The sequence below is a fragment of the Pseudochaenichthys georgianus genome, unplaced genomic scaffold, assembly GCF_902827115.2.
Source record: "Pseudochaenichthys georgianus unplaced genomic scaffold, fPseGeo1.2 scaffold_360_arrow_ctg1, whole genome shotgun sequence".
NCBI classification, from domain to species: domain Eukaryota; kingdom Metazoa; phylum Chordata; class Actinopteri; order Perciformes; family Channichthyidae; genus Pseudochaenichthys; species Pseudochaenichthys georgianus.
Window position 1 is genome coordinate 110,354 of NW_027262961.1, and position 10,340 is coordinate 120,693.

Consider the following 10,340-nt stretch of genomic DNA (forward strand, 5'->3'; position numbering starts at 1 on the left):
GAAACAAATCAAATGATTTAAAAAAAAGTCAAAAACTGTGAGAAAAACATTTGAAAATTGATTTTGGCTAGAGATTCTACTGGCATATGATTTGATTGGCTGGCGCCTCCGTCGACGCTTGAAAAGTTGACCTTTTCTCAACTTTCGAAGCGAGCAACGGAGGCAAAGCGACGCGACGGAACCACAATGCAGTTCGGCAAAGCGTCAAACCAGTCTAGCCAGGGTTGGGGGGTATTCGGTTAACGTGGCCACTGCTCCCAAGCCCTGTTGTTGCCATTTTATTCTCTGTTAATTAAGGTTTGTTAGATCCGAGTCTTCCTGACTGTTCGTTTTCCAAGGCCCATAACTTCGACCCAGTGTATCAGTTCAAACTGTCCTGACTGAGCACACGCACCTGCAACCTTGGCTGCTGCTCTCAGTGTTCTGTCTCCCTGTTCCTGCCTGTTAGCGTCAGCTGATAGAGGTGTGATGGTTATATCTTGTTATGCAGCATGTTGATTATTCTCTCAGAACTAGCTGAATACATGGGTCTGGGGTAGAGTTCTTCAGAATTGATTGTGGCATCTCAACCGTGTGGTCAACTCGTGGCCCGTGATATGTCTTGTGAATTCTCCGGCCGAAGCTCCAAATAAACCATCAGTGTTTGCCATCAAAGCTCCAGTTCTCCTCGTGTCTCTCTTTGAGTCCTGTCTCCAATTGCTTCAGAGGTTTCCCCCACACACAGTGTGCCGCTGCCCGCTGGCCCGGTGTAATTTAAATGTACCGCCGCGCACAGCACAGACACACAGCTGCTGCCCAGCCGCAGCACCGGAAATGAAACTGCTGGCACAAAAACTGACTATCAGATGTAACGTTATCTTTGATAATATTTCGTCTCCTCCTTTTTCGTCAACGAAGGTAAAGAGAGATTTTGGCATAGCTTTTATTTAGTAAACTACATTTTCGTCTCGTCACTTTTCGCCAACGATATTGCATATTGATTTCGTTACAGTTATTGTTTACTGACATCGGTGTCGTCTCGTCATCGTCTCGTTTTAGTCATGGAAAAAAAGGTCGTTGACGAACATATTTCGTCATAATTTTAGTCAACGAAATTAACACTAATATAGACTTCTTGCACTATTTTTTATTTTTGTATTTTATTATATAGGTTGCATTGTTGGAGGAGCTCAGTTCAGGAGAATTTCATTGCCATTTCTACACTGTAGCTTATGTGCATATGATAATAAAACCTTTGAATCTTTGAATCTTCTACCTGAGCAGGTGAGGCTAACAGCTGTGCCAGGTGAGCAGGTGTTTCTCTCTGAGGCTGAGCTACAGTCCAGGAGAGCAGACTCATGGCCTCCACACTGGAACTCTTTGGTCCCCATTGGAGCCTCTCCTTCTCCATAGAGCGCCCCCTGGAGGACTAAAGGAGCCGCACAGCCGAGCTGCCTGCAGACCACCTGAGCATCCTGCTGGTCAAAGTCAGCCTCACACACTGAGGACCAGGACGGGTCAGACGGGTCAGAGTGGTTAGACTTCACCTCCAGTCTACCTGAGCACAGACTGGTTCCCTCCACCAGCCTGACAGAGTCTGCAGAGGACAGAAGATAACACTTAGGTAAATAAACAGTTACTTTTTAAATTGTTATTGTATTGTATTCTTTATCTTTTATTTCTATTTTCTTATTTGTTATTTATTTAAAAATCTAAATTTGAGAACAAAATTCATTTCTAAAAAAAAAGTTACATTTGGAGGAAAAATTAAAAATCTTTAGGAAAAAAGTCAAATTCTGAAAAAAAGTCAAAGCAGCTTACCTGAACAGGTAAGAGTCAGGAAGTTGGAAGAGTAACTTGATACTGCACACTCCCTCATAGCAGATCCAGACCGAGCACAGCCAGACAGGATCCCCCACACAGATCTGAATGAGGACTTTCTCTCTCCTACAGAAACAGCAGAGCCACAGTCCAGCTCTCTGCAGGCATCATCTGCTGCCTTCAGGGTCCAGAGAGGGACCCACACTGGTCTCCATTCCCCCTGATGTTTCAGCTCCAGGTCTCCTGAACAGCGACTCTCTCCTCCCACCAGTCTGACCGGCTCTGAAGAGAAACAAGAGAGTCATCAGAGATTGAATAAAGTGAGTGTGATGAAATGAACCAACCACAGCTGTTGGGGAAATATTTTCCTAGGCCCATAACTTTGACCCGGTTGTGCTGGATGTGTTTGGGGGAATGTATTCTGCCTGGGGCCCCCAGAGTTTCTTGCAGTGCCACTGACTGTAACTTATGTGCATATGATAATAAAACCTTTGAATCTTCTACCTGAGCAGGTGAGGCTAACAGCTGTGCCAGGTGAGCAGGTGTTTCTCTCTGAGGCTGAGCTACAGTCCAGGAGAGCAGACTCATGGCCTCCACACTGGAACTCTTTGGTCCCCATTGGAGCCTCCCCTTCTCCATAGAGCGCCCCCTGGAGGACTGAAGGAGCCCCACAGCCCAGCTGCCTGCAGACCACCTGAGCATCCTGCTGGTCAAAGGCAGCCTCACACACTGAGGACCAGGACGGGTTAGACTGGTTAGAGTTCACCTCCAGTCTACCTGAGCACAGACTGGTCCCCCCCACCAGCCTCACAGAGTCTGGAGAGGACAGAAGATAAAACTGAGGTAAAGAAACAGTTGCTTTTTTTATTGTATTTTATCATTTATCAATTCTTTATGAAATAGTCAACATTTGGAGGAAACAATCAAATGTTGAGAAATAGGTCAAATTTGGAGAAAGAAATCTAAATCTGGAGAAAATAATATTTTATCTTAGAAAAAAGTCAATTTTGGAAAAAAAGAAATCTTATTCAAAAACAAAAGTGAAATTGTGAGAAAAAGTCAAAATGTATAGGATTTGATTGGCTGGCGCTTCCGTCAACGCTTCAAAAGTTGACCTTTTCTCAACTTTCGAAGCGAGCAACGGAGGCAAAGCGACGCGACGGAACCACAATGCAGTTCGGCAAAGCGTCAACCCAGTCTAGCCAGGTTCGGGGGGTATTCGGTTAACGTGGCCACTGCTCCCAAGCCCTGTTGTTGCCATTTTATTTTCTGTTAAATAAGGTTCGTTAGATCCGAGTCTTCCTGACTGTTGGTGGTCAGGTGGTGAAACAATCAAATGTTGAGAAATACGTCAAATTTGGAGAAAGAAATCTAATTCTGGAGAAAATAATATTTTATTTTAGAAAAAAGTGAATTTTGGAGGGAAAAAAATCTAATTCAAAAACAAAAGTGAAATTGTGAGAAAAAGTCAAAATGTATAGGAAAAAGTCAAATTCGGAGAAAAAAGTCAAAGGCGCTTACCTGAACAGGTAAGAGTCAGGAAGTGGGAAGAGGAACTTGATAATGCACACTGCCTCAGAGCAGATCCAGACTCAACACAGGCAGACAGGATCCCCCACACAGGTCTCTCTGATGACTCCATTCTCTCTCCCACAGAAACAGCAGAGCCACATTCCAGCTCTCTGCAGGCAACACCTGCTGCCTTCAGGGAAGAGGGAGGAAACCCCTTCACTGGTCTCCATTGTCCTCGATCTTTCACCTCCAGAGTTCCTGCACAGCGACTCTCTCCTCCCACCAGCTTAACCTCACCAGGCTCTGAAGAGAAACAAGAGAGTCATCAGAGAGAATAAAGTGAGATTGATGAGAAGCAGGTGAGGCTAACAGCTCTGCCAGGTGAGCAGGTGTTTCTCTCTGAGGCTGAGCCACAAAAAAGTAAAAGTTGGAAAAATAAGTTACATTTGGAGAAAATAATCTAATTCTCCAAAAAGTTAAATTTTGAGGAAAAATTTTAAATGTTGAAGAAATAGTCAACATTTTGAGGAAAACATTTTATTAAAAAAAAAAAGTTACATTTGGAGGAACGAAAGCAATTGTTTTTGATCTGATGATTTTTCTTATATTTATATTCGAGTCCATGAAAGTGGATTGATCCATGCAGTAACTAATGGCGCATTTCCACTGCAGCGCGTAGCAAGGTTTAAACGTGCCGTGCCAAACCCGGCCTGTTTTTTGTTGCGTTTCCACTAGGGGTAGTTCCGGCTAATGGGTACTTTTTAACAGTTTTTTTAACCCTCCAAAATCGTGGTTCTTAGCGGGCCAACAACCGGGCTGAATATGCTAAACTAGTGACGGCAAGGGGGCTACAACTACAACAAAATGAACACATTTTACCTGGATTTAATTGTAATACCGTTTCAAAATGATGCCGAAGTAACAACATACTGATACCGGTTAGTAAAAACCATGAATTAATGCTTTGACAAGTCTGCAGACAGACGGCAGGCGAAAAACCTTTTAAGATTAGTTAATACTCCGGAGGAGAGAGCTGAAGGATCAGCGGGCCGGAGCTTTAGTACTGTCTAAATATTACTTTCAGACACCGGTCAAGCTCTCAGCTTCTCCGTATCGAGCTCTATGGAACTACTTTCTCTGCCTCACTTTGACGCATATATTATTCGCTTGTTCGCATTGTCTCTATGCTCTGTCTAATTCTCAATCATGTCTCAGCAGAATCCATGCCACCTGGTAAGGTAAGATCATTCGTCAAGTGGTCCAATCTCCTTCATCTCTCATACACTTTCCTCCTTTTTGGGGGTTCCCTATATGCTCACGGCTGCATTTCTCCCTTTAGATATACGATTTCAGGATGGGGGTCTAATCGCCAAAGACTTAACATCTATCATATGGCATGTGTCAATACATGTTCTTTAAAAAAAATTAAGTCTCTCTTGATTGAAATAAAGGGCTATTCCCAAAGCATACAGTAAGTCTGAAAATGTTCTATTATACTGTATGTTCGATTTGCTATCCTTAAAAAAGGAGCGGATATCCCTGTTCCTAACAACATGAAATATAATGCATTTTCATTGTGAATTATAAAAGATTCTATTTGATTATATGAACTTTCATTTTAATTATCCAACTCAATATGGAAAGCTCAACAAGCCAAATTTGGAGAAAAAAAAATCTAATTCTCAATAAAAAGTTACATTTTGAGGAAAAAGTCAAAATTTCGAGTAAAATTCAAATTGTGAGAAAAATTTCAAAATGTCGAGGAAAAAGTCGAATTCTGAGGAAAGAGACAAATTCTGAGGGAAAAGTCAAAGGAACTTACCTGAACAGGAAAGAGTCAGGAAGTAGTAATATGAAGTTGCTGTTGCACATTCCCTCAGAGCAGATCCAGACTCAACACATTTAGATCTGATCGCCCACACAGGTCTCTCTGAGGATGCCTTTTTCTCTCCCACAGAAACAGCAGAGCCACAGTCCAGCTCTCTGCAGGCAACACCTGCTGCCTCCAGAGTCAAGGGAGAGCCCCTCACTGGTCTCCATTCTCCCTGTTTCACCTCCAGGTCTCCTGTACAGCGACTCTCTCCTCCCACCAGTCTGACCGGCTCTGAAGAGAAACAAGAGAGTCATCAGAGAGAGAATAAAGAGAGTTTGATGAATTAAACCAATCACAGCTGCAGCTCCTCTATTTCATATTCTATTTATATGTATATCAAATTCAAATTCAAAGGTGTTGTTTTCATATGCACCTGGTTATATACAGGTTAGAAATAGAAATAAGACATTTTGAGGAAAAAGTCAACATTTGAGAAAAAAGTCAGATTTGGAGAAACAAATTTAAATAAAAAACAAAAAGTTACATTTTGAGGAAAAAGTCGAGAACTCTGAGAAAAAGTCAACATTTCGAGAAAAATATCAAATATTAATAAAAATGTAATCATTTCAGAAAAAAAGTCAAATACTCAAAAATCAAATTCTAAGATAAGTTAATTTTGGGGAAATATTTCAATTTCGAGGAAAAGTCACTATGTGAAAAAAAAGTCAGCATTTAGAGGAACAAGTTATATGATATGTACAAGAACACAATATGAAATTAAATAATGTACATTAAGACAAAATTAAGAACGGTTTATTGCAGTGATAACTATTTATATAAATAAGTAGATTGCAAGATGAGACTTCTTGCAGATAGATTGTATATAGACTTCTAGCACAATTTGTTATTTTTGTATTTTATTATATATGTTGCATTTTTGGAGGAGCATATGACAATAAAACCTTTGAATCTTCTACCTGAGCAGGTGAGGCTAACAGCTCTGTCAGGTGAGCAGGTGTTTCTCTCTGAGGCTGAGCTACAGTCCAGGAGAGCAGACTCATGGCCTCCACACTGGAACTCTTTGGTCCCCATTGGAGCCTCCCCTTCTCCATAGAGCGCCCCCTGGAGGACTGAAGGAGCCCCACAGCCAAGCTGCCTGCAGACCACCTGAGCATCCTGCTGGTCAAAGTCAGCCTCACACACTGAGGACCAGGACGGGTTAGACTGGTTAGACTTCACCTCCAGTCTACCTGAACACAGACTGGTTCCATTCACCAGCCTGACAGAGTCTGGAGAGGACAAGACGATACAACTGAGGTAAAGAAACAGTTCCTTTTACATTTTTTAGTGTATTTTATGCTTTCTCTTTTATTTGTATTTTCATATTTTGTATCTATTTAAAAATCAAAATTTCAGTAAAATCTCCCAAATCAAATTCTAAAAAAAGAGTCAAAGAAGCTTACCTGAACAGGTAAGAGTCAGGAAGTGGGAAGAGTAACTTGCTGCTGCACAGTCCCTCAGAGCAGATCCAGACTGAACACATTGAGGACTGATCCCCCACACACGTCTCTCTGAGGTCTCCTTTCTCTCTCCTAAAGAAACAGCAGAGCCACAGTTTAGCTCTCTGCAGGCAACACCTGCTGTCTTCAGGGTCCAGGGATAGTCCCACACTGGTCTCCATTCTCCTCGATGTTTCACACTTAGAGTTCCGGCACAGCGACTCTCTCCTCCCACCAGTCTGACCTCATCAGGCTCTGGAGAGAAACAAGAGAGTCATCAGAGAGAGAATAAAGAGAGTTTGATGAAATGAACCAATCACAGCTGCAGCTCCTCTATTTTATATTCTATTTACATGTATATCAAATTCAAATTCAAGGCTTTTATTGTCATATACACATGAGCTACAGGTTAGAAATGGCAATGAGACATTTTGAGGAAAAAGTCAACATTTCGAGGGAAAGTCAACTTTGGTGGACAAAATCAAATTCTAAAAGAAAAGTAACATTTTGAGAAGAAAGTCAAATTTGTGAAAGAAGTCTATATACATCTAAATACAATATGATATGGACAAGAACAGAATTTTGAAATTAAATTATGTACATTAAGACAAAATTAAAAACTGTTTATTGCGGTGATAACTATTGATGTAAATAAGTAGATTGCAAGATGAGACTTCTTGCAGTTATTTCTATTTTTGTATTTCATTATATATGTTGCATTGTTGGAGGAGCTCAGTTCAGGAGAATTTCATTGCCATGTATACACTGTAGCTCATGTGCATATGACAATAAAACCTTTGAATCTTTGAATCTTCTACCTGAGCAGGTGAGGCTAACAGCTGTGCCAGGTGAGCAGGTGTTTCTCTCTGAGGCTGAGCTACAGTTCAGGAGAGCAGACTCATGGCCTCCACACTGGAACTCTTTGGTCCACATTGGAGCCTCCCCTCCTCCATAGAGCGCCCCCTGGAGGACTGAAGGAGCCCCACAGCCCAGCTGCCTGCAGACCACCTGAGCATCCTGCTGGTCAAAGTCAGCCTCACACACTGAGGACCAGGACGGGTCAGACTGGTTAGACTGGTTAGAGTTCACCTCCAGTCTACCTGAGCACAGACTGGTCCCATTCACCAGCCTGACAGAGTCTGAAGAGGACAGAAGATAAAACTGAGGTAAAGAAACAGTTACTTCTATAATTTGTATTGTATTTTATTCTTTATCTTTTATTTCTATTTTCTTATTTGATATTTATTTAAAATTCAAAATTTGAGAAAAAAGTTAAATTTTTAGGAAAATGTTAAATGTTTAGAAATGTGTCAAATCTGGAGAAAAAAAATCCAAATTTGGAGAAATAAGTGACATTTTTATTAAAAAGTCAACATTTGGAGGGAAAAGTCAAAGGAGCTTACCAGAACAGGTAAGAGTCAGGAAGTGGGAAGAGGATATTGCTGTTGCACACTCCCTCAGAGCAGATCCAGACTCAACACATTCAGATCTGATCCTCCAAACGGATCTCCTTGAGGACTCCTCTCTCTCTCCCACAGAAACAGCAGAGCCACAGTCCAGATCTCTGCAGAGAACACCTGCTGCCTCCAGGGTCCAGGGAGAGCTCTTCACTGGTCTCCATTCTCCTCGATGCTTCACCTCCAGGTCTCCTGAACAGCGACTCTGTTCCCTCACCAGTCTGACCGGCTCTGAAGAGAAACAAGGATAAATTGAGTTTGATGAAATGAACCAATCACAGCTGCATCTCCTCTATTTTATATGCTATGTACATGTTTATCATATTAAATTCAAAGCTTGTATTGTTGTATGCACCTGAGCTACAGGTTAGAAATGGCAATAAAGAATTTTGAGAACAAATCCAAAATGTGAGGAAAAAGTCAACTTTAGAGAAAAAAGTCAGCTTTAGAGAAATGAACTGGTCAGACTGGTTAGAGTTCACCTCCAGTCTACCTGAGCACAGACTGGTCCCATTCACCAGCCTGACCGAGTCTGGAGAGGACAGAAGATACAACAGAGGTAATGAAACAGAATAAAAAAGATACAGCTATGTAAAATATTAAGAGACCACTCCATCCAAAATGTTCTTAACCTGTTAAGCCCCAAGCCTGTTTTTCAGATCTCAGGCTCGAAATGACATGCCCAGAATAAATGACTACATCTTCACTTCTAAAAGCGGTAAATTAATCGTCTTTTTTCTCAAAGACACACCTGTGAGTTGGATGTAGGAGAGTCAGAATCAATATAGATCTGTTTATTTTAAAGTAAATTCAGATTGAACATAGTAAAACAATTTTAATTATAGTTTCCATCCAAAAAAAAACATTACTTATAATGAAAACCACCCTTGAATGATGGATAGTAGACAAAAACATTTAGGAATCAAAAACTAAGCACTGAAATCCTGGTCCACTCATTGATTACTGCAATGCACTTCTGACTTGCCTTCCCATCAAACTCCTCAATAGACAGTCTGCTTCCATTCAAAACCCAACTCAAAATCCACCTGTTCAAACTAGCATTCTCATTATAAACTGTACCCTGTGTCCTTTTGTGTCCTTCTGTAGTCCATTTCCTGTTGTGTGTCTTGTTTTACCCCGGCTGACATGTAATTAAATCCACTGTTTTAATGTGTCCCTATATTACCCTATGCCCTTTTAGGTGTCCTTGGGTGCTATGAAAGGTGCCCCCCAAATAAAATTATTATTATTATTATTATTATTATTATTATTATTATTATAATAAGTACCCTGTATCAAGATTGATGTAAAACAAGTGAAATGTGACCTTTTTAGAGAGGTTTAGAAAAACAACCCCACCTCTGGGGTCATTTGGGTCTGTTTGCCATATCTCTGGAACCCATTGGTCGATTGTGGTGATTGACACCTCTTTTGAACCGTTAGAGCCAATAGAATCCAGGGGAAGTTCCTAAATCCATCTAAACATTACCATTGAGGATTGAGAGTGATGCGCATACAGGCCGGCGGGGGCAATCGGGCTCAACAGGTTAAATCTCAATCTCTACATGTATGGCAGCCCTTCCATTGCCGTGTCTGTTGAATTCCAACACAGTGAAATGTTTTGAGTAGTTTATAGAATAAAATAAAAAACACATTCATTTTACACAAACACATGCCTAAATAGTACAACCAGAGAAACTGATAATGCCTCAGAGCTGTATCATGAAACAATATTTCAGAGAATCAAACTGGAGTCAGTTCCAACATGAGTTCTTCTTAACGACAGATCTTTAAATGGGCTATGTTACTGGTTCTGCCTCTCTTCGTGGTACAATGGGGAAAGCAGTAGCAGTAGCAGGTATGACTGAGGGTACGTACTGTGAACAGCATATTTCATTTAATTATTATTTATTTATTATTGTCTTTATTATTATTATTATAATTTTTTTTGTATTTAGTATTTTATTTTACTTTTTTAAGTTGTATTGTATTTTATTCTTATCTTTTATTTATTTTTATTTTTATTTATTAATATTTTATTTATTTCAAAAATTGTCATAAATTACCCCTGATTCCGATTGCTATGCATGTCTCCTTATTACACAAGCATCTCTAACACGTGTGTGTGTGTGTGTGTGTGTGCGTGTGTGTGTGTGTGTGTGTGTGTGTGTGTGTGTGTGTGTGTGTGTGTGTGTGTGTGTGTGTGTGTGTGTGTGTGTGTGTGTGTGTGTGTGTGTGTGTGTGTGTGGGTGTGTGTGT

The 10,340-nt window shown here is 40.8% G+C and overlaps 1 protein-coding gene across 1 annotated transcript in view; it reads right to left on the reverse strand.

Annotated features, from left to right (window-relative positions):
* The window catches only part of LOC117442223 (uncharacterized), a 93,652-nt gene that overhangs the window by 22,808 nt on the left and 60,504 nt on the right, over window positions 1–10,340 (reverse strand). The window contains exons 22-31 of the mRNA XM_071202374.1: window positions 8,575–8,613; window positions 8,028–8,312; window positions 7,443–7,763; window positions 6,589–6,879; window positions 6,103–6,414; window positions 5,135–5,416; window positions 3,322–3,615; window positions 2,305–2,616; window positions 1,801–2,082; window positions 1,256–1,576 (exon numbers count right to left, since the gene is read on the reverse strand). Of these exons, the coding sequence (XP_071058475.1) occupies window positions 1,256–1,576; window positions 1,801–2,082; window positions 2,305–2,616; window positions 3,322–3,615; window positions 5,135–5,416; window positions 6,103–6,414; window positions 6,589–6,879; window positions 7,443–7,763; window positions 8,028–8,312; window positions 8,575–8,613 (2,739 nt within the window). The remainder of the gene's footprint in view (window positions 1–1,255; window positions 1,577–1,800; window positions 2,083–2,304; window positions 2,617–3,321; window positions 3,616–5,134; window positions 5,417–6,102; window positions 6,415–6,588; window positions 6,880–7,442; window positions 7,764–8,027; window positions 8,313–8,574; window positions 8,614–10,340) is intronic.